General features: G+C 42.2%; 2 protein-coding genes across 9 annotated transcripts in view; one reads left to right on the forward strand and one right to left on the reverse strand.

Annotated features, from left to right (window-relative positions):
• Positions 1-23,315, forward strand: part of TENM3 (teneurin transmembrane protein 3) — a 2,405,282-nt gene that overhangs the window by 2,077,081 nt on the left and 304,886 nt on the right. The window contains exon 1 of one of the 8 annotated variants that reach the window (XM_082444076.1): positions 13,350-13,506. The exons of 6 other annotated variants lie outside the window; for them this stretch is intronic. The gene's annotated coding sequence lies outside the window, so the exon portion shown is untranslated. One more of the 8 variants, XM_082444077.1, reaches the window with a different exon arrangement.
• Positions 10,344-19,986, reverse strand: LOC309651582 (uncharacterized protein; the record flags this gene model as incomplete). The annotated part of the gene is made up of 4 exons (XM_082444423.1): positions 10,344-11,866; positions 12,108-13,367; positions 13,414-14,002; positions 19,891-19,986. 3 exons carry the CDS (start codon positions 19,984-19,986, stop codon positions 12,319-12,321), a joined length of 1,734 nt encoding a protein of 577 aa, XP_082300549.1. The 3' UTR covers positions 10,344-11,866; positions 12,108-12,318.

Genomic DNA, 23,315 nt, shown 5'->3' on the forward strand with positions numbered 1-23,315 from the left:
ATATGATTATTTGCATCTTTCTGAAAGATTTTTCTGAACATGGTGGGAAGAATGTTCGAGGAAGGCAAGAATAGAGGCAGGTATGATATTGCCTGTCAGTGAAAAATGCTGATGGCGTCACCAAAGGTAGAGACCATGGTGATGAAAACTGTGAAAATGGTGGAGGGCCTGTGGGTTGATTGCATGTGGGGAGTGGGGAAGACAGTGCTGATAAGAAGAAAAAAGAATGGCTTCCAGGTTTCGTTCTTGAGCATTTGGATGGACACAGAGGTTTCGCTCACTAACACAGGGAACCCAGGAAGAGATGGACATTTGTGGAAGGTGATTTGTTTTATTTTATTTTACTTTTTACAGGAGAACTGCTCAAAGTCAGCGTTTCCATTCAACTGTCACGAGGTCTTTATTTTCATTTTATTTTATTTTTTTTGGCCGCACCGGGGGCTTGTGGGATCTTAGTTCCCTGACCAGGGATTGAACCCGGGCCCTGGGCAGTGAAAGCGTGGAGTCCTAACCACCGGACCACCAGGAGATTCCCAAAGATGATTATTTTAGCTTTGAACATGTTGCCTTTAAGATTCCTGTAGACATCCTGTCAAAGCCATTAAGTGATTGGCTATGAGCCTGGCAGGCAATTGGAATTAGGGAATAACATAATTGGTGAATTAGGCCTTGAGAGGTGACGATGATCGTGGAAGTCGGAGAGAAAGAAAAAGGGGGAGAGAGAGAGAGAGAGAGAGAGAGGAAGAGTAGAGGAAGAGAGGGAGAGAAGAAGGGCATCTAGGCAGAGGGAGCGATGTGACACACAAAGTAGCAGAAAAAGGGGAGAGGTATGTTTGAGAAAAATCCTATTGTCAAGTGCAAGATAAGACTAAAATGGTCCTCCTACACAACAGGTTGACGAGGGGTTTATGCTGTAGTCGATAGGGTGACAGTGAGGCTTTGAGTACAGGAGGAGCATTTGTGAGTACAGTAAGTCCCCTACATACGAACGAGTTCCGTTCAGAGAGCACGTTCACAAGTCCAATTTGTTCGTAAGTCCAACAAAGTTAGCCTAGGTACCCAACTAATGCAATCGGCTATATAGTGCTGTACTGTAATAGGTTTATAATACTTTTCTCACAAATAATACATAAAAAACAAACACAAACTAAAGAAAACATTTTTAATCTTACAGTACAGTACCTTGGAAAGTACAGTAGTCCAGTACAACAGCTGGCATCGAGTGAACAGGCAAGAAGAGTTACTGCCTGGAGGAGGGAGAGGAGGTGGGAGATGGTAGAGCTGAGGGATCGTCAGCCATAGGGGACGGAGGGCAATCTGTCATTTCACTCACGCCGGGCATTGATGGCACAGGTGCTGGCTCCTTGCTGGATCCAGATGCACATTCACCTCTTTGAAAGTCCGCAACTTGAAGGTCCGTATGTCGGGGACGTACTCTAAGCCATTAGGAAGATCTGACTCGAGTGCGGATTGGAGCAGGGGTGCAGAGACCATGACGCAGGCTATTGATGCATCTAGGATAGATGTAATGAGATTGAGAAGTTGGGTGGGAAGTAAAAAGGAAATTTAAAGAAAAAACATGGATGCAAGAGGTACTTGTGAAAATAGAAGCGCTCCCACTACTTCTAACCGAACTTGGTAAGGCCAGGGACAGGAGATGACTATTCGAATAGTGACAACTTGGAGGAAAAAAAGGGAAAAGTCAGAAGAGGGATCTGGTTTTGGGAAATGTGCATCTTGTAAGGTATTTAGAACTTTTGATCATAATTCATAGAATTAAAAATAGAAGAATAGTATATCAGTATATTTTTCTTTTTAAACTTGCTTTTTCCCCCTGTTTTCCTTGAACTTCTAAAATTCTATCCCAGAGGTTAGACCGGATGATATATTTCTTTTGCTATGCACTACAAGAGACAAGAAAAAAAAGGACTTAGAAATCCATTTGGAAAGAAACTCAGATGAGAGAACTCAGTAATCCTTACCAAAAGTGACAGTCCTTCATCTTTGCTGGGCTGGACCACTACGGGGGGGGGGGGGGCGGGGGGGGGGTGAAGGGCAGCCATAGCGGCTGAACTTACGGTCTGAGCCCATCACTTCAGCAGGGATCAATAAAACAATGGATACAGAAAAGATGTGGGGCATTTCCATGGGAATTGCTAGGACACGAGTTGTTCTTTCGCTGGCGTCTTTGAAGTCTATAAAAATATAATTCTGGACGTGTACCAAGAAGGGTCTGATGCAAAGTCAAACACATCAAGGAGGCTTGATGCCGTGTTCACTTAAGTAGCTGTCTGTCCTGGGGGGTGAGGGGGAGTCTTTTCATGCTCTTTGCTGGTGGCGCTCATCAGTTCCACAGTTTTATGGAAGGTGTGGCCTTGTTCAGGAGAGTCGATTCTCCCTGCCGGACCACCACCGAAAGCTATTTTACTTCAGTTGTATTGCTTCAGACAGTTGACAAATACAGTGTTGATTATGTGACTTCTTCCATCTTCCGTGTGTACACTGAAGGTGAATTTTTTTTTCCTTTAGTGGCTTGACTTGCGTGTTGCTTGTTATGACTGTTTCTTTTTTCAGGAAGTCTTCTTTCCAAGGATAAAAAGGTTTTAATTCCCGTTGAAAAGAAAGGGGACCCCAGGCTGTGGACCCAAGTGTTAAGATGCTTTTGAAGACGGTGCAGGGGAGGGGCGGTGCGGGCAGCTGGAAGCTGCTAGGAATATGAGATCAGACATTCTGTCTCCGGCAAGGGAACAGGGCTGACATCAGCTGAACAGGCAACTGCTTGCCTGCCTGTCTTCCTCGGGCCAGATAAAGGCCCAGAAGGAGAGCTGCCAGCCAAGGGGAATGTGAGAAAATAGGAAATTGATTTGAAATAGGATAGGGAAAAAGGCAGAAGAATGAATTTAAGAATTTTCAAATATTCCCTTTTTAGGCATAAGTAGTTGCTGTCTCCATAGAGGAAGGTCATCTTTACTTCCTCTCTCACGAGAGTTAAGAAGGCAGCAAATTCACAGTCATACAGGTATTAGAAAGACCTGAAGTTGGTTTATTTCTTCATAACTGGAGGAAAATGGGATATACATTTGTATTCCACTCTTTGGCAATTCTTCTTGATCCTTTTGAAATAAAAATAAGAAGTGGAAGATTATAAATGTTCTAATTCTAGTCTCAGGAAAAGTAGATTTTTCTTTTCCTGCTAGTTACAATGATAATTAATTAAACGTCACATTAACCCGAGGGGGCGGGGCAGTTTTGTGTTTGTGAAGGCTGCAGGGATTCTAATCTTCTATTGACAGTGGTTCTTTTGCTTTGATAGATACCTTTAGGCAAATTACATTGTCTCTCTCTACTTCTTTGTTTAAGGGCGTATAGAGAGGGGGTCATGTTAACGATATGTAGGATCAGTAATAAATAGAGGAGATGTCTGTCTGTGGGGTCATAATTACCAGCCGCTCTGTGAGAAGGCAAGGGGCTTCAGCAAGGAGCTCTAAGTTTCTTTTTGGTCCTAACGTTTGGTGATGCTATGTGATCTCTTCAAGGCAGGAAAGCAGTGGTGTGCTCTAAGCTGTACTTACCAAGAGCCTCCTATTTGTACGTCACCTTACTTGAAGTTGTTGATAGGATACAGAGGCACTGGAAGACAGAGACCTTGCCAGGGATGTAAATCTTAGCTCGGTAGAATAAATAGACGTGGTTGCCACCAGCAGTAGAATAACAGACAGTATGATAACAAACACATAACAATACAGCTCACGCATACCTTGCTACCTCTCCCGGCTTCTAAAAAGAATCACCAGTGCTGTTCTTATGAAATAAAGAACTTTTCACCTCGTATAGACACTGGATTGTGGCTGGTTTCTTAACACATGGCATGGTAATATATGGAGTAGAATAAACATGAGCATAGCTGTTTTCTAAATCACATCTGCCTTAAAAAGTCAACATTTGGAAATGACTGAGTGGAACCTTTAACTCATTCCTCAAAATAAACAAACGAAAGCTTGATCTTTATACCGATAGTTGATGGACAGACAACAAAACAATCAGGGCAGTGGGAAACCAGGGTGGAAAAAAGAAAAACATTAAGAAAATGAGAAATGAATTTAAATATCCAGTAACTGAAAACTATTATCCTAGGACATTAAAGAAGTTAGAAGAAACTCTTGCATGGCCATTTAAAGGATTCAGAAGACCTGAGAGATTTTCCTTTTTTTAGAGGGAAAAATTGAGGCCCAGAGTTAAGACTTAGCAAGGTCACACAGCCAATGAGAAGAGCCATGTCCAGAACCCAGATTTCCTGATTCCCAGAGAGTTTGTAGACAAGTGGAGAAATCCCTCAAGTGTGAGCTGCGGTGTGTCTTCACCATTTCGATGTACAAACCGTCAAAGCTACTTTGTTCCTTTTAGGTTCTTTTGTTTTGCACTGAGCCCATTTTATCATCTGGTGTCTGTTCACATCATTTAAGGTGTGGACAAAAAATGCCCGCTTCTCTGAGTTGTAGCCACGGATCTTCGTGACACTGATTATGATACTACATGTTTTTATTAAAATTGCTAGAAATAATCACGAAGCAATAGAATAAGCTTTTTGTGGAGCGAATGCCTTGCTGTAATTTAGGACCTTGGTCACTAATCATAAATTGCTGTTAATCACAACCTAATCTAACTGCTTTTTTCCAGTTAGAAAATTCTTCATTCTAACCATCCTTCTGAAATCCTGCCAGAAATTCCTTGAAGGTAAATTTACCCGGCATCCATTCTAGAATACAAGCAGGAAGCGTGCAGTTATTCAACCTAGACTTGTCCCTAACTGTGAGAGCCTTTCTCCTTATTCTGTATGCCAATATCATCTGGACGAAAGCTATCTCAGACTCTGTAGTTAAAGTGACACAGTGATATATTGATCTAATGAGTAATATTATGAAATTAATTCTAAAATACTCTAACTTGTTCTGCCTTAATCTTTAAAATTCATTTGAAGCATCACATTATGCAAACCTTTTTTGGAAGATCTTGCAGAGGGCTTTGGCCAAAAATAACATATAGTTCCACATATTTTCACAGTGGTTTCTATTTCGGAGTCAAATTGCCACCAAGGAGAGTAGACTCTGAAACACCTCTACTGTCTGGTGTCAGACTGTTTGCCTGGACACTTGCCTTAGTGGTTGGGACCTTTTGTCTGCCATGGATGGCTTCAGGAGTTAGATTCACCTTGCTTTGCATCAGTTAAATAGATGACCTTATTTTGCCTTTCTTTAGTCTAGATCTTTTGAAAGACCTAATTCCCTTTGTGCCAGCTCTCCTAAAAGAGACAGTCCCTGACGCTTGCTATCACTCAGAAGCTGAAAGCCCCCAGAACTAGATATACTATAACTGGAGTTTTCCTTACCTGACCACCTCTGTCTCTACCTGTTTTTTTCTTTATCCTCTCCTACCTTCCCGTTTCTAGAGAACTCATTTCTTCACATATAGTACTTAATGGATATCTTTGTATGATTTCCCATCCCTAGCAAGACCCTAAGCACACTTGCTTTTTTTTTTTTTTTTTTTTTTTTTTTACAGACCAAGACTGATCCTGGGTAGAAATTTGCCTAAAAGTATATTTTCCCCTACAGAGTATTTTAAACAATGGAAATACAGTTTTCTGCTCTAGTTTTAAACTAGTTTTGCCCCATGAGGTTTAAAAATGGCATTTCATGCCAGAGTACCTCAGGTGTTTCGGGTGCATAATAAGCGTTCAATAAATGGGAGTCAAACGCATATCTAAATGTTTTGAAGATGAAAACTGGTTTGTAAACTAGCTGTCTCCATTCCCCTCCATCCCCTTGCTTCTCAACCCTTATTAAATCTGACATTCACCCCATCGCTCTGTTAGAAGTTGTTCATCTTTAGGTCACAAATTGCTTCTTCCTGCCAATTCCAAGAACTTCACCTCAGTGATCAAAAGTATTTATCTGTGACATGTGGCTTTGTTAACCATCACCCACCTCATTCCCTACCTACGCTCTTGAAAGCACTCCGCTGGGGCTCTTTTGTCGTGCCGCACCGCTGATTGCATCCAGTTTCCTAGCCGTGGAATTCTGTCTCCCCTGGTGATTGAACTTCCTCTTTGAGGCCAAGCCCGAAGATTCAGGCTCGGCCCTTTGCTTTCTCAGCTTACTCATTGCCTCTCATCTCTTCTACTTTCACAATATTCATCTACTTTCATAATTAGCACTGCTCTAGAGTGGGTTCGTAAAGGCACATTACAGAAGCAAACCCCTTGTTTCCATCTGTGAACGCCTTGCTGGCACGCTTAAGAGAGATATCCCATGAAATGCACACCGCACTCTGTTTCTTTTTTCTTTGTCTTCTCGTTGGGCCTTCTTCTCAGCCTGGGCCTCCGTCTCTCAATCTGCCGTCTGATAACCCAGAGGTTGTGGCTCTCAGCCCCACCCCCAAACCCCCATCCTCTAAAGGAGGCTCAGAGAAGAGCCATTAAGACGATGAAAGGAATAAAGATTAGACCCAAGAGGAAAGGGTAAGATAAAACTTAAAAAAATAATAATTGAGATTATTTAGCATGACCACGTGGAGCTGAAGGGAAGATTTAAGGATGACCATCTTTACGTGTATGAAGGGCCCATATTGAGAAAACGGTGACCAGATGCTCCTTGTTTCTACTGAAGCTTGAACAAGGGCATTTGGGTGTAAATTGTGGCTTTAGAGATTTAAGTTAGAGATTCTCAAAATAGAATTGTCCTTGGTAAACAATGTAAAATATTGTAATGTATTATTGAAAATGCACATGGCATGGTAGAGAGGCTTTTTTTTTTTTTTTACACTAATAGATCCATCTGTGGATGGGGATGCAGAAGTATATGACCGACATAGATCATGTATTAAGTTTATGTCCAGTTTTATAATCCTGTGATTTTATAATGAGAAAGTACACATTTATAGTTTAAAAACAGTGACCTCAAATAACCAATGGTGCCATTAGGTCACAGTCTCTGCCCTAGAAAAGCTGGTTAGATTAGGTTGGATTAGTCTGGGGAGTGTGTGTGAGAGAGAGAGAGAGAGAGAGGGGAAACCAAATATTACAAACGATCAATACAAGGGACAGAATCGTTTTAATTAACAAGCACTTTCTTCAATGCAGACTGTGTTTCCAATGGTCCATCCATCTACCCATCCCCAAACCAGTATTTATTTAGAGTCTCCTTTGTGCAATACACTATGCTGAATGCTGGGGAATCAGCAAAGAAATGGTCGTTGCCCTCATGGGTTTATGTTCTAGAAGGAGTTACAGACAAGTATAAAGGCTGCGGAATAAGAATATAGCGTGATGACTGTTAGGAAAGGATATTTACGGAATTCTATGGGAACACAAAGAGAGGGGCCCTTAAACTATTCTTAGTGGATCAGGAAAGGCTAAATAGAGGAGCTGACTTCCAGCCAACTCATGACCAAGCAGAAATTGGCCAGGGACATAGCAGAAGTAGCAAGCATATACTTACATCCAAAATGACATAAGTGCATAAAATAAGTGCACAGAAATAATTTATGTTCACAAAATAGAAAAAAATCTTTAAAAATCTATTCCATGGGACTCTGTTTTGAAAACACCTAAAATTAACACATTATTGATTATCCAGATTTGTTTGTCAATAAAGACCTGGTAAGCTATTTGCAAAAATGATCTTAATACCTATGGGTTCTTTGGAAAATTTTGGACAGTGTAAATTTCTAAGAGTGACTCTAGAAGTTTGTGTGATTTCTGTGTTCTGTCCCCTGCATGAGGGATTTGAGCTGCGGGTAACTATTGCCCCTACAGACAACTACCCACCTGGCATCACCACCTCATCACTAGCCATCAGTGAATAACTAACTTTCGGCGCCTAACAAAGAAAATAAATTGTTTCTGGTGATGTATTTAATTTCAAAGATATATGGCCTAGCTTTTTGACATCTAACTGAGTTAGTTGTTAGTTTTTGAGAACCAGAACAAGAATATGCTTTGGGGTTGCGTGAGTGGAATGATGTTGGAAACAAATAGCCCGGATTGAAGGGATTAAAGCAATTCAGTCGTTTTTCTTTGTCACATGTGCATTTCTTAAACATGGACTTTCAAAGGACACACCCCCAACGTACCCTTATTTTCACAACCTACAAACAAGTTGAACCCCAGTGAGTTGCTAAGCACGGACAAACACTGCCAGCCCCAGGTGGGCCTGGGAGGTCGTCTTGCTGTTTTTAGACCTTGTGTCCAACCTGCCAGCGGTGAGTAGCGCTCCCTCTGTCTTGGCCACTCCTGTGCTTCCCCAGTCATAGAGGTTGACTCACGCACAGAACTAGGGTTCCACGACCTACTACAGACCACCTTGTAACACTGCCTTTGGACATTTGGTGGCTTGACTTGGGCCCTCAGCTCTTGCTATGTACCTGGTTCCTGGCATCCATACCCCCAGCTAACTCTTGCTGGCGATCTGGATTTCTCTTCAAGCTCTGTCCTGCGCCTGTCCTGCTCTCACCACCAAAGAGGAGTGATCTCTCTGCCTCACCCACCTCCCTCCCACTTGGATATTTGCCAGCACAGGGCTGACTCGCACTAAGCCTTTTGGATACAGCGTATTGCTTGACGCCCCCCGCAAGGAGTCCAGACCTCAACCCACGTGCCCAGATCCTGCTTCCCCCTCCTGCCTGCCTGCCTGCCAGGGCTGTGGAGGACCCAGCACGCTCCTGCTCAAGGTCACCTGAGTTAGGACAAAAATCAGAACCAGTTCTTTGGACACACAATAAACGTGATTGGAGATAAAGAAAGAGTCATGTCTTCATCATGGATCAGATGTCAGAAGGCATTTGGGTTTTTGGTGAAATAACATAACACCTCTAGAAATGAAGAAAACTTACCTTTTAGAAATGATTTTGGATGTGGGTCATTTCAAACAGTTGTGAAATAAATAGCTGTACTGTGGGTGGATTTTTCCGTAGCTTAGAGCAAAGAATCACCTATGTATTATCCTAGCCTTTTTAGATTTACTGTAGACATCTGTGAAAAATTATGAATTGGCCTTTATTACAAGCCTTTTTTTGAAACCTTTATTTCTGTTCCAGTGTAAATGATAATTGAACTTCCTTGGAAAAAGGACCCAGAAATGCGGTTTTAAATACAGTTTATGTCAGCTGATAAGAGAGTCCACATAGCTGTTAGAGATTTTCATGCTACTGACAAGATAACGCTTTGCAAAACAGAAGATAAAGCCTAAAATTTTATTTACAGCCTGTAACTAATTGTACAATTATTATATACCAGTTGATGTCAGTGTACTGTAATTTTAGTGACATAAATGGTTCGACATATTTGTTATTTAAAAAAGAAAAAAATATAAATAAGTGTATAATTTTTAACAAAGTCCATTTAGGCAAACTGAATTCTAGTGTGACAGATACCTATTGACCTACACAATCCCTAAATCAGGTGTTCGGGAATGTTTATTAACTATTTCATTCCTCTGTGAGATTCTAGCTGGCAGAGAATACTAATATGTAATATGTAATACTTATTACCTTAACTCTAAAAGCAGCTTCAAAACACAGGAGAAATCTGATGTGGTGCCTCTTCTTTTTTTCCCCCTCCAAATCCACAAATGATCAGTTTTTAAAACTGAATATCATGTTTTCAAATCCTTGCCGTGGATTATCCCGACGTGTTTTATTTAGAAAGTGAACTACACTCCTAATACCAGTTTTTACTAAGGAGCTGATACTGTAATAGGTATTTAGGGCAATGGGTTAAGTGTCAGGCTGAGCACCTGAGGCTGGTTTTAGCCTCTGGCACCCTATGTGGGCTGTTATTAACCGCTTTGGCTCTGGTTTCCTCATCTGTATAATGGGATACTAATATCACTTTCTCATTGGGGCTTTAGAGAGTTAATAAAGATGGTGTATGTCAAATGCCGCTCCATATGGTGAGTCACACGAAGTGCTCAATGTTAGTTTTTATCATGTTCATATATTTAACACAGCTAAAAGTGTTTGATTATGATTTTGAGGAACATCTCCGACAGTATGGATTCGGTGCTTAATCATTAGCAAGAAGATCATCATTCCCAGTTTTGGTTAAACTCTGCTTTTTCTTCAAGGCTTTTGGCCGAAGCAGGGAGAGGGCAGAAGAATGCTTAATATTAAAGCTAAGTTGGTGCCGATCTGAAGTAACAGCTCACGCGTGGACTGTTTTTTTTAAAATACAATTTGCTTTGATTTGATTTGGTTAATGCATTTTTAAAAATCTTCCTCGTGGTGTGCAGTCATTATGCTTAAAGAACTGAATTCAGTTATAAGTAAAATTCATTTAACAGCACAAGTATGATTGCATGTGGTTATTTATTCACAACATAAAATAGCCACATAATTCAACATATTTGATAGTGTCTGCTCATGGAACTGCAGGGAATTCTGCAGATCTCAGGCAAGAAATGCTTAAGTTATAGAAGGCAGTATCCATAATGCTAATTATTCCTGACAGCATCAATATGGCAAACTATAAAAGACGAAAATAGAAGTTTAAGGTGTGCCTCATTATATGTCTCTATAGGACACTTTAGTGGACCCCCTATATGTAAAAGATGGCAGTGATTTAATGCATGGATGGGTGTGGCCACAAGCCCTTGTATCCTTTCTTAGGAAGATATTTGTGGAAACCATCCGTTTGAAACCCTGTCTCTCCCTCTCCTTCCCCGTGTGCTGCTGCAGCTCAGCTGTGTTCAAAGTCAGGCCTTGATCATTCTCAAAGGGATAATGTCTTGGTCCGATTTGAAAATAATTAGTTTCGTACTCAGAAAAGGCAGAACTAGATCTACATGCAGAATATTCCAAGGTAGTCCAATATAAAAATTCACCTAACCTGTATCTGATATTTATAGATGGGCATGGCTTAATTAGCATTCTAAATTGGAATTTTAATAAATACTACCCAGCAGTGACCAATTTACATAGCATTTATCTGGGGAAATGAGCGTGCCCAAGTACCAGTCTTCTTGAGATTCATCTTGACCCAAGCGGCGATTTAAGACGTTAAAACCTTTCGTTCCTCGATTGGAGTGTTCATCTTGCTGTCTCCTCATGTTCTAGTCCAAATCCAGATCTGCTAACCTGTGTCATCAAAAATCCAGGGGTACGTATCGGAAGCATTCCCAAGTCCCTGGGTCCTGGAAGACTCTCAAGGGGCAATGTTTTACCTATTCAATTCTTCTAAGATTCCAATTGAATACGCTTTCTTCATATTCCAGGGCCTAAATCATTCTACAGTGTTTACTGGCAATTACTTCAGATAACCCTCCCCCCCTCCCCCATGAGTCACACACGTTACAGTGATTCGTGAAAGGATCCTTTTCAAAATATTACGACTTAGGAAGATATTTGCCTAAAAACTTAGAGATCTTTCAGTGCCCCACAAAATATCTATTCTATTTTTTGACGCAGTTTTACTAAGGTGAATTTCAAAACCTTGAAATAACTTTGAAATTTAGACTGTGTCAAAGGCATGTTTAAATACTTTCTCTGATACCTTAACGATGTCCTAATTAAAGAGTGAACATACTGATCATTCAGGGAAGAATAAGCACGATGTTTGTGATATTCACGTAAGAGAATGTATTTGTGAGTCACGATTTTCGAAGAGCCATTGTTACTGAAAGCAAAGAACACTGAGGTGCAGAGACTGTGCTTCAACACGGAGGCACATCAGACGTTTCCGTGAATGACAGTGGGTGTGCTGGATGGTAAGGAAAACTGGAGAGGAACAGTGTTCACCGGAAGGCAGGGGAGCTGTGTGCACATCCCTGTAGCGTTACACGTAAAAGGCGCCCAAAGTCAAGGCAGAGATAACCTGAAGAGGGACAAGAAATTGCTGTTGTTAAATCAAGGAAATTGAGAAAAAGATATGATCTGGTAAATGAAGTTGGGGCGGGGGGGGGGGTCACTGGTCCTTTCTTAAGTAGCCATTTTTTGGCTTACTGCTTTTAGATGAGAGTTAAAACGTAGAACGACAGCTAATGATGCAAAGATCTGCTGATTGATACGAGTACTGCAAAGTGCTGCTTGTTGTCTGTCTTTATTCATAAAAATACCTGAGGGGGTTGCAGGGCTTGAAAGAAAACACGGGTGAGTCTAAAAATTCAGGAACATTCCGTCATTCCGTTCTTAGCTTAATGGAGGAAGAAGCTGAAAGGGATGGAATGTTCTGGAAGAAAGAGAAATTAAAGGAAGGAGGGACGTTGGCCCGGAGGCCACGCAAAAATAACGATGAAAGTGCGTCTGGAGGGAAGAGAAGACGATCTTTTAAAGTAAAGCTGTAGTAAGAGCCGGCAGCATCGAAGTGTCCCGCGTCCAGAGTGAAGCCCGCTGGAACGCCGCAGCAGGTAGGCGGCCCAGGTCCGGGCTGTCCGGCCCGGGCGCGTCGTCCACAGTTCGCTCGGACCCCGTGAGCCCCCGTGTGCAGCCCCGGAGACCGCCCTCCCTCCCGGCGGAGCGGGTCCGGCGCCACCGACGGCGCTGCCGGGAGTCCGAGTTCCCGGCCGGCACGAGCCGGGCGCAGGGCAGCTCCGCCCCCCGGCCCGCGGGCCCCGGGGCCGCCTCGAGGGGCCGGGCCTCGGCAGCCCAGGCCGAGGGGCGATGCGGGCTGAGCCGGTGCCCCCGCCGCGCTTCCCAAGCGACACACACGCGCACACACACACACGGCGCGCGCGCCCGCCGGCGCTGGACTTCAGGCCCCGCCGGCCACCCCGCCCGCCGCCTGGGCCCCCGCCGGCCCCCTTCCCCGAGCGGCGCGTCCCGCCAGCCCGAGGACTTCGTCTCGCGGCGACGACGGGGCGCGGGGCCACCGCTCGCGTTCGGACGAAGGCCACAGCGCCGCCGCCGCGTGAGGCGTGAAGGCTGGCGGCTCAGGGGTCGGGGTTCATCCAGGTGCCGGGAAGGAGGTTCTTCTGTGAGCGCAGCCCGGTCGCGCTTCCGGACAAGGACCGACTTGCCAAGATCCACAGCTACGCCGGAGAAGCCCGGCACGGAGCGCGGGCGCTGCACGGCCTGCGCGCGCGCGGAAGGCCCCGGATCGCGGCCTCCAGGGCGGGCTGGCGAGCAGCTCGGGGCGCAGCGCGCACCCCCCGCGCGTGGGACGCGGCTCTGGGGACGCCCGGCCTGCGCGCGCGTGCGTGCGTGTGTGTGCGTGTGTGCGTGTGCGTGTGGCAGCGGGGGCGGGGGGCGCGGCCGGGAGCGCGGGCGCCTGGGCGCGGGGCCGGCGGGGCGGGGCGGGGGCGGCCCGGCCCGGCGCGAAGGGGTTAAGCGCCGCCGCCGCCCCCGCCCCCTCCGCGGCCGGGTGTAAACAGACGAGCCTCAGCCTATCATGTCTGGCGGCCGCTCGCAGCCGGAGCCCCGAGCCCGGCGCTGTAACACGAGACGCTCCAGACCGCGGCAGCTTGGCAGCGCCGGGCTCGGCTCCGCACGGCCACAGCGAGGGCGCGCCGCGGCAAGGTGGGTGAGCGGCGGCGGCGGCTCCGCGGCCTGGGGGGCTCCTCGCGCGGCCGGGTCGCTCGTTCGCGCCCGGGGACCGCGGCGGCGGCGGCGGCCCCGCTGTCCTCCCCCGTGGCGTCGGGAGGGGAGGAGGCTCCGCGCGGGTTGGAATCGGGGCCCGGGCGACGTGAGCATCTGACCGGCGGGGGCGCTTTGACCGCTGAGGGGCCGCCTTCGGGGTCTGGAGGAGGCGGAGGCTGAACTCGCTGGAGGACTCCGCGTCCCTCGGAGCGGCGCAGGTAGCTGCGGGGAGAAGGGTCTTTTGTTCGCGCGGTTTTAATCGGGTGGATGTTGTGTTGTGAGTAGCGTCCAGGGCTAACCCAGGACGTAGCGCCGTGTGTTTCCCCCGCGTTCTGTTACTTTTGCGACGTGGCGTGTTGAATTCGTGGGGAGCACATCTGGAGCCGGAGGGATTTGGGATCGTTTCTGTCTCCGGGGTTTCAAAATCCGCCTTGAGCTGGAATTAATCAGCCCTTGGGTTTCCTGAACTGAGGTCCGTCGTGCCAGCGGTTTAGGGCGGGGCGGGGAGGGAGGCACACGGTAATCTGGCTAATTATTAAAAGAGCAGCTCTCCTCCTGCAAAACGCTCAGCGTGTGATTTTTTTCCCGGAGAGGGTTTTGCAGGGCAGAGTCTCTAAAAGAAATCCCGCTTTTCCGTCGTGCTTCGGTGCCGGTCGCTCCCGTGGAGGAACTAGTTGGGAATGATTTTTGGAAACAACTTGCGCACTGTCTATCGAAGTCGGAATCATTTACCATTTATGTGTGTGTCTTAATAAAATAAAACAAGGATCCGTGGCAGCTCTCAGAATAAGTCACATTTCCTCCCTCTCCCTGTGCTGGCATCTCTCTTTCTCTCTCTCCGAATATCTCCTAAATGGGATGTACAGAAAATGCGTGCTGTGTCCCAAAGCCATTCTGTCTTCCGAAAGCCTGAGATAATCAAATTCAGCGCCGTTAAGAGGGTGTAGTTGAAGATTTGATCCCCTTCCACTGAAGTGGAAATACTTTCAGTAATTGAAAGCAGATTCACGTCTGGAGTTGTACAAGCCAAGGTTTTCATTTTTAAAATAAACCTTTTGTTCTCTGGCTTTAAAAGTTCCGGAGAGCCATCCAGAGACCTCTGTGTGCTAATCGTTAAAGTAGCCAAGGCTTGAACATACCCAGGGAAGGCATTTGAGAAACACAGCCTCCCTGCCTCCGGGCCTCCCTGCCTCCCTGCCTCGCGGTAGCGGACCGTTGAGAGCAGCCTGCACCGTCGGGGCCCCGCGTTTCGCTCTCTCCCCGGATTCCCAGGCGTTCAAATGCAGCTGCACTGTTCAGAACCCCCAAACCCCAAGGAGAGCCCATCTGTTTTAAGACGTTAAAAAACTTGAGAAATTTTGGTGTTATCCCATTGTATGTTGCGATATACACAGTTTGGTGCTAAACTTTGTAATCAAGCATGAAGTATGCTTCATGTAAGCAGATGCCGATCATACCTCAACCGGTAGATTGAAACGTACGAAATATGATCGCACGTTAACATGGTTGCTTTCTCATCTTTGGAGCCTACGTGTTGAAAGCTTTTAAAAACTGGCTCTTGAAGACTGAAATCAGGATGCATTCTAGACAAAGAGGGAGTCACTCACTCTTTTTGTCTGTGAAGATTGAGAAGGATGGTGGTGTACAAGAGCGGTACCTTCTTCAGGACAGGGAATCGAAGATGAATTGTGTAGTTAGGAGGGAAAAGTGAGAAGAGTTGCGCTTTTAACAGTGATAACTGAGATCAGAGAAAAAACAGAAAGCAGTATTCCAAATATTTTTAATAACTACTTTCTTAAACCTAGTTTGGTGATTATCAGTAAGATGTGAATGGGCGTATTTACAGAGTGTGACATGGCAGTTTGATTTCCTAAAGACTGCTTGGTAGCTCCGTGTTTTACCTGGTTTCCTCGTCTTGATAGTTAATCCTTTGAGCACATTAAAATAAATATGAAGTGAATAACTTGGTCATGATTTAAATGATGTTTTTGTGAACCTGTCTCACGTAAGAGTTCTCTTTTACGAAATCAGTATTTAAAAGATTCAGCAAATCTTTAACTACCAAATAAAATCTTACTGCATTTTGGTTGTGTTGCATCACCTTTCTTAGATATCAGTGGCCTAGTGTGTGGCATAATAGAATTTAATTTTCCTCAAAGATTCAGAAAGAAAAAAGCAACTTCCTGTGGACCCTTACAGATGTCTGAACACTGATTTTCAGTGTAAGATCCTTGTCTAAACATTTAAACTCATGCTTTCTGTGACTTCTGTTTACTGTTAGTTTTTCTGTCCTTACATTTTTTTTTTTTTTTTTTTACTTGGTAACGGGTGTGCACAGGATCTTCTGTCATCTGAAATCACATATTCAATTTATCACGGGATTCCTTCCTTTCATAATGTAGGGAAGTGGCAAAGGAGGCACTGTCTAAATGCGGCGATCTTGATAATTAATGCCATAAAATAGATTAAAATGCTGTATTCCAGGTATTCATTTCCTTAAAAGGGCCACCAGAACAGCGTTGCTAAGCACCCGTCACTACTGCAAGTAACAGAAAATGACCCAAATTAAAGAACCTGTTCTAAGCTGTATTCTTGCATTTTCTAAAGTGCATTTCAAAAGGTTTAACCAGACTCATTCAATTAGTGGAGGAAAAAAGCATCTATTTTCAGCTCTGATCAGCAATTAAGAGATTGGGCTTTGGAACATCAGTTTCTTTATGTTTATAATTTATTTTGTTTTCTAGACTTTAAACAATTGTGAATAAAGATTTTTAACAAGTCACCTTTCTGACAATCCAAACGTAAATGCTAAACGTAGGGCAGTATATTTGCTTTAAATTTCTGTCTAATTGAGTAATTTTTATTAGCTTTTCCCTCATTTTAAAAAAGTTTAAATTTTATACTAATATGGTAAACTACTGCTTCATTCTGGATTTCTTACACTTTCTTTGTGAAAAACAAAATATATGTATATATATATATACACATGCATACATACATGTGTGGTTTAAACTAAAGTATGGTTGTAATTATTTGATCTTATCCTAGATATGAGTGCTTTAGCACCAAACCCTTGAGAAGTATTAGGATATTTTTCCTTAAGGATGTTTGGATGGTGTGAATTTGGTACCACGAAGGACATAGAGTGATATGTCGAAGTGAGAAAGTAAATAAGTAAATTAGGGGCAGTAGGGTGCTTTTTTTTGTTGTTTTTTTTTAAGAATAAAGTTAGCTGTACCCTTCTGGGTTAGACCAGAGCTTCTACGTAGTTAGGGCTAAAAACCTAAGCCACAATTATTGAAGTGTTTAATGAGTTAGATCTTCCAGGGACCTGGTTCGTAGCTAATCCAACAACAGTCATAAATACAAGTTGGGGAACTTTCTGGCCGAGGAAAGGATTTGATGGATAAGGGCTGTTAGAGGAATAGGAGAGATGAGACAGGAGTTCCCAAAGGTTTAGATTAGGATTATTAGAAAGATTTTTTGCTCTATCACATTGATCTGGGCAAATTTAAAGCATATAAACATAGATATTAAGTTATCAATCTTAAGTGATTATATATGAAGTGATTCCATATCCTCAAACACTGAATATATTTAAAGCCAACATAACACTTAATTCTTTCTTCTGAGAGAGATATTTTACAATAGCAATTCATTATATTTAGTTTTATCAGATTGTTTGGCATTACAGACTAGTCTACTAATAATACAAAATACATGAGATTTGTATGACTTTTGTTATACTGTTGTCTAAAATGGAAAGTCATTTATTGTAAGACTTGTTTACGTCTAAGGCCTTTCAACTTGAAGTCTCAGTTTAGGTATTTGGAGTTTGTTGTTTGTTTTTTGACACGTCAAAATTTGTTTTTCCCCATAGATAATAACAGTTTGATGTGTAGAAATGATTTGATCATATGTATTTTTAGTAGCCTTGAAATGGTATATATTTTAATATTTTAAGAAACCAGTTGTTTTAAAATTGGTGTTTATATGTTGATTTTAGTTAGGAACCTAGCTGCTTAGTTACAAATCCTATGTGTTTAAGTTTTGAAATATCTACTCTTACTTTTTTACCACAAAAGGATGAAAACAGCTACCTCTTTGGTATCCCAGAAACAATGTATACCATAGATGTCACTGATGGGAAATTCATTTCACAAGGGAAGAATAATAATTGAAAAGTGCCCACAAATATTTGAGGGCCCATCGCTTCTAAATAATAGTTCGAGTTGGGGAACCACGTACTATAGTATTTGAAAAAGTTTCTCTTAAGTGTTATTATCCCCCTCTCTCAAAATTAAATACTATTTCACATAGAAGTCTTGTTTTGTACATTTAGAAGGCATAATGGATTCTAGAGCATTCCAAAATGACTAATAAAAACTAATGTAGAACAGCACTTTAGTTTTTGCTACTTAGACATCTTAACCTGAAATTTTTTAAAATTTAAATAATGTGTGGGCCTTTCCATGACTTTTTTTTCATGTTAGTGTCTGCACAGCCCTCCTTTTTCCACAACCTTAAACTGTTTCCTGCAGGCAGAGGGAACCTGCTGTCTAGAGACCTGTAAAATGGAGCCTGGAACTCTTTTTCTGCTTTTTCTTTGAAATAAAACAAAACCACCGTATATAACAAATTTAACACTGTTAACGTTTTCTAATTATTTAGCCATTATTTCACTTTACCTCCCGCTTAAAAGTTGTACGTTGGTGGAGTCGACACCTGGCTGTGCTCTTAAAAGTTTGTCCTTCAATTCCTGTGATAGTAGGGGGCAGTACTTCTCCTTGATTACCTTTGTTCAGGGAACCGCGGAAAGGCCAGGGTAGTTAAACCAGGCCTTTTGGATCTGTGGGGTCAAAGTTAGATGCGAGGAAAGCGGTTAAATGCGTTGTCGTCCTACTGAGTGCGTCTGCTGTAGAGTGACCTTGATGGAGGTAGAAAGAGCCATTGGGCTTTTTCATGACAGCCACCCCTGCTTGTTTTGTCACTGACACATCTTTACATCCCCCTTTTCCTGTTTCCTTCTTTTTGTTTTCAAATGGTGTTTCCCCCGATCCTAGGCCATCAGAGTGAAGGGGAGAATTACAAATTAGTTTCTTTGTAATTGATAGTAGGTTTTCCTTCATACGTTCATTTCATACATTGATGTGTATGGAGATATTCCTTCATTAAAAATTAAGGTGATCAGGCTGGCTGACCGTTCTGTATTTGCTTTTAAGGACCTTTTAATGGTGATGATTAGTCTCTTTGCAAAGAAGCTGCTATCCTGCTACTTTTCAAATTGTTTCTCGGCTGTTAAATGGAGAGACCTGCCAACCTCAATTTTAGCAGTGGGAATAATGTTTGTTTTAACAAGTGTCTAGGTATGTTGACTTGAAGGGTTTTAGTAGTTCTGTTGCTGCTGTCCTAGAGCCGTCACTTCCCTTATAAAGGTAAAACCAAACCGGAAGGCTTTTAGTTTATATTTCTTAACTTTATGGCCAAGATTTTCCTTGTGATGTATTTTATGTCAACTCCATTAAAATGGAATTCTTGATTAAATATTTGGACAAGTATTGTTCAGTTATAGGAAGAATTTTATTAAACACAGTACAAGATCTAACCTTTCTGGAAACTCCAGTTAAAGCAATTAAGTGCTGCATACAAGATTGTTTTCCTAGGCAAAGCCATCAAACATCAACGATCGGCATTTACGCTTTACTTTTTGCTGAATTCTTTTTATTACAATTAATCAGAACTAAGTACACATCTTTTCATAAGGAAGAAGAAACTTGGCCCATTATCAAAATTCCTCGAATATCATTTCAGACCCTATCATCACGCAGTGAATTATGTAACACTAAAATCTGAGGAACTCAAAATCGCCAAAAATAGTACCGTCAGGCAAGCCAGATTTTCTTGATCGCAAAGGATTTCTGTCTTGAAGGACTTTTTACTTTAAAAACAGACGTGCTGAATTGAAATATGTTTAAAGTGAATTGTCCCTCGCCACCTCCCCCTGTTCTGTTCTCCCAGTAAGGACCTTAGTTCAGGCTCTTTTCGTCTCATGCGTGGACTTTCCCATGAGCCTTCTCCTCTGGTTTCCCTGCCTTCTGTCTGTCCCTCCTTTAAGCCAGCCTGCACACTGTCATCAGAGTTGTCGTTCTGAATCATACTTCCGAGCATGGCACGTCCCTGCATAAAATCCTTGTTATGTCTTTCGGATCAAATCCAAATTCCTTAAGTGTGTTTTATCAGGCCCTTCGTGATCCCCCTCTGCCTCTTTTCTGCTTGTACCTTCCCATCCACGCTTCAACATTTTCACTTGGTCGTGCCACTTACCTTCTCACAGATCTTTCGAGAGCCTACCTGCAGGGCGTTTCTTCTTTGAAGCCTTTGCTGTTTGCCCCAGGCAGAGCTGGCGCCTGTAGACTCCATGGCACCTGGGACAGGTTTCTGTTACGGCACTTAACACATTATACTGTTTGTTTACAATTCAAGATCACCTAATCCAGACTACCTATTTTATAAGTGGGGAAGCAAGGCTAACGTTTGATTTGTTATGTATTTACTTAGTCCTAATCTCTGTGCTGTACCTTTTATATGGATGTTATTTTTATCTCATCTTCAGAATGAGAGTTTTAACTCCCGGACTTAAGTACTCTTATAATCTCCCTTTTAAAGATGGGGAAACTGAGGCCTGGAAGAGTTACCTACGTTGCGTTGCTAGTTGGACGTGGGCACATGCCTAGGACGTGCTCCTGCTTTCCCTCGAGGGTGACTGGAGATCACCACCTCCCTCCCCAGAGCCCCTGACTTCCAGGCCAGTTTTGGCATTAAGAAAAATTATTATGACATCTTAAAACACCTAATATGTAGCAGATGGTTTATGAAGTAAATATTCTTACCCCCTATTTTATAGATGAGAAAATTGAGGCTGAAGAGATTAAGTGATTTGCATAAGGTTATTCAGCTACTAAAGTACAAAGGCAGGTTGCTGCTAATCTCATATTTATATCATTCTTCATTACTGAATTCTCCCTCTAGTTTAAATATCAAATTGGATTTTCTTCTGACTTCAGTTCTAACTTTGCTTTACATGTAAGTTCTCTTTACTGTTATAGAATAGAATTATGCCAGTATACAACCTTTCCTAAATATTGTCACCATTGAATGTTACAAATATTTCCATGTCTGTTCAAGGCAGATCATGTAATTTATCAGCAAGTACTTATGGAGAGAGTATGTGTTTAGTGTTGTACTCTGTTTTTAATCTTTAGAATTTTTTTTTTTTTTAGTGACCCATGATCATAAATGATCATCTATGATATAGCTAATGTCCACTCCTTGGCTAATATGCAGTAATGATTAGCATCATTGATTAGAAAATTAGTACATTATGCCTGTATTGACACTTCTATTCCCTATTTAATGGTTTGTTTATTTAATTGATGACTAATGCCTTTACTATTAAAGGCTATTAACACATCAAAATGGTAATTACTGAACCTGGCAAAATGATAAATTATGTTTGTGTTTATTTCTTTGTGCCCAAGGCTAATCTGGTGTTCTCTTCTCTTTCTTCCTTCCTTCTCCTTCCTTCCTTTCTTTCAAGTTTTGATATGCTAAGAACTTCTGCTTAGGAAGTCAAATAAATTAGCCTTTAAACTATTATCTGGTGGTACGACCTTGGGAAAGTTGCTTGACTTTGAGTTGTACCTGTGAAAGGAGGGAAGTAAACCCGATCAGTGGCTTTAGGTAGTATGGATTCTTGTAGAGATCCTGTAGGATTTCTTCAGTTAATTCAAAATTCTTGAAGAAAAAACCAGACTGCAGATGGTAACAGAACATAGCATGCACAATAAAATATGCAACAAACATGTATGTCTTGCTTCTATGCATATATTTGCATTTTTGTGAGGGTGTCTTTGGTTAGGGAAGTTAGGGCTCTATACTGGCTTTTTTGTTAATTCGGCTTGCCTAAGGAATAAGACGAGAAAGCATCCCCTGCAGAGCAAATCTGGGAAAGGTGTATCCTTACTCACCAGCTTCCAGAGAAATGGGTAACGTTCGGTAGACCATGTATGCTTGCTACATTTGTGTTTGGTTATAATAGAGATTCTGAAAATGAAGGTGGTTGTCCTCATTATGAATAGATAATTACTATTCCCAAATTCCATCATAGTACCTTGACCAAAACTTTTTTGAAACTATTCTTGAAATTGAGTTTATTTGCAAGACACAGGTAGTTCTTGTTATATAGTTCTTGTTATGTAGGCATGCCTCATTTTGATCAAATACCAATTTAGCTAGTTTGATTGTTTACCTTCCTTCACGGGCCTAACAAACCAACATTTGGCTATTTCACAATATTAGATCTCTACTCAGAGAGAGAGGGTATTTACTACAGAGAAATATATTCCATGAGGCCTTTTCAAAAGAGAAGTATCAGTGTTATATTGAGAAGTGACTGCATTATCTGAAGAAGATGGTAACTCCTGAGATGGCCTGCAGACGGCAGCTGTTTTCACGTGGATGAATTCTAGTATTTTTTTAAGAGTTGAGTGGCATGGTATTATAACCCCTTTCACATGTCAGGATTAAGGACTGAACCCTTACTGGGCAGAACAATTAAATTTAGAAATTTAGAAACTAAAACTTTATAGTTGTTTCTGATGTATAACTGTTTATTTTAAACATTCTTAGACTTTTTTAAACCACTAAGGCCTGTAAATGTGTGATAATATGTTTGATTTCTTTAAAGTATATTTAAATTTCATGCATATTACATTTCATACAGAAAGCTAAGCTCAGTCTTTACCTTTATGCTTCCAGTTAGGAATAGGGACTCACGGTGCCAGGTCTTTCATAAACTGAAAAAAATTATTTACTTTCATGCTCAGATATCAGTATAAACACCTGGTTTATTGAAATGCTTATTAGTAAAATATATTTATTCAAGTAGTACGTCAGTTTCTCAAGAGCTGGGCATTAGAATTTTAAACGTACAGTATCTTTCCACCTCAGTAAAGGCAGAACATGGGTAGAGTTAAATATTAAAGATTTTTTAAGTATATTTATGGAGAAAGAAAGTTGATAGTATCTTTTCATTTAAAGAACATCTCCTTGTGTGTATTTTATCAAAAGCATCTCCAGCCCCTATTTCTGGGAATATCTCAATTAGCAATAACAAGATATCTACCTCTAAATACCTAGGGGGTACTTTAATGAGATACCTCACTGGAAGGAGACCGATTGTTATTAATCTCTGCAGTGTGGAATGGAAACACTCTGAAACAGAGATAACTAGTTCTAGGCTCTAATAAAATGATAGATCCCCCCATCATGACCCTAGGGCAGAGGACCTTACTATTGAATAAAGGTAAGTTTGAGACCAATATTGAATTTTTTCTCTATTTCTTAAGTTCACCAAGAATAAAATTCTGTGTATATTAGACTGTTCCATTTAGGAGAATTCTTGTGTTACACTTATTTTTTGACAACGTGGTCGATCATAACCCAATGAAAAGCTAGCATCTGAGAGCCTGGTTCACACTGGTTCACATTGTTAAAATCTATGTCAGCCACAAAAATCAGCCTGCTTTTACTATAGGCTAAACTATTTGAGGTGGCAAGCTGAAACCCACAGTAAAGCACTGAAGTTCTGTGCCTGAGAAGCATACGTACCCACTGCCACTGGTGGTTGTGAAAGGGCTGGATGGAGGAAGGCAAGAGGAGGAGAGAGATGGGAGGAGAGGTCCAGGGGT

Source organism: Balaenoptera physalus (assembly GCF_965194825.1).
Source record: "Balaenoptera physalus genome assembly, chromosome: 21".
NCBI classification, from domain to species: Eukaryota; Metazoa; Chordata; class Mammalia; order Artiodactyla; family Balaenopteridae; genus Balaenoptera; species Balaenoptera physalus.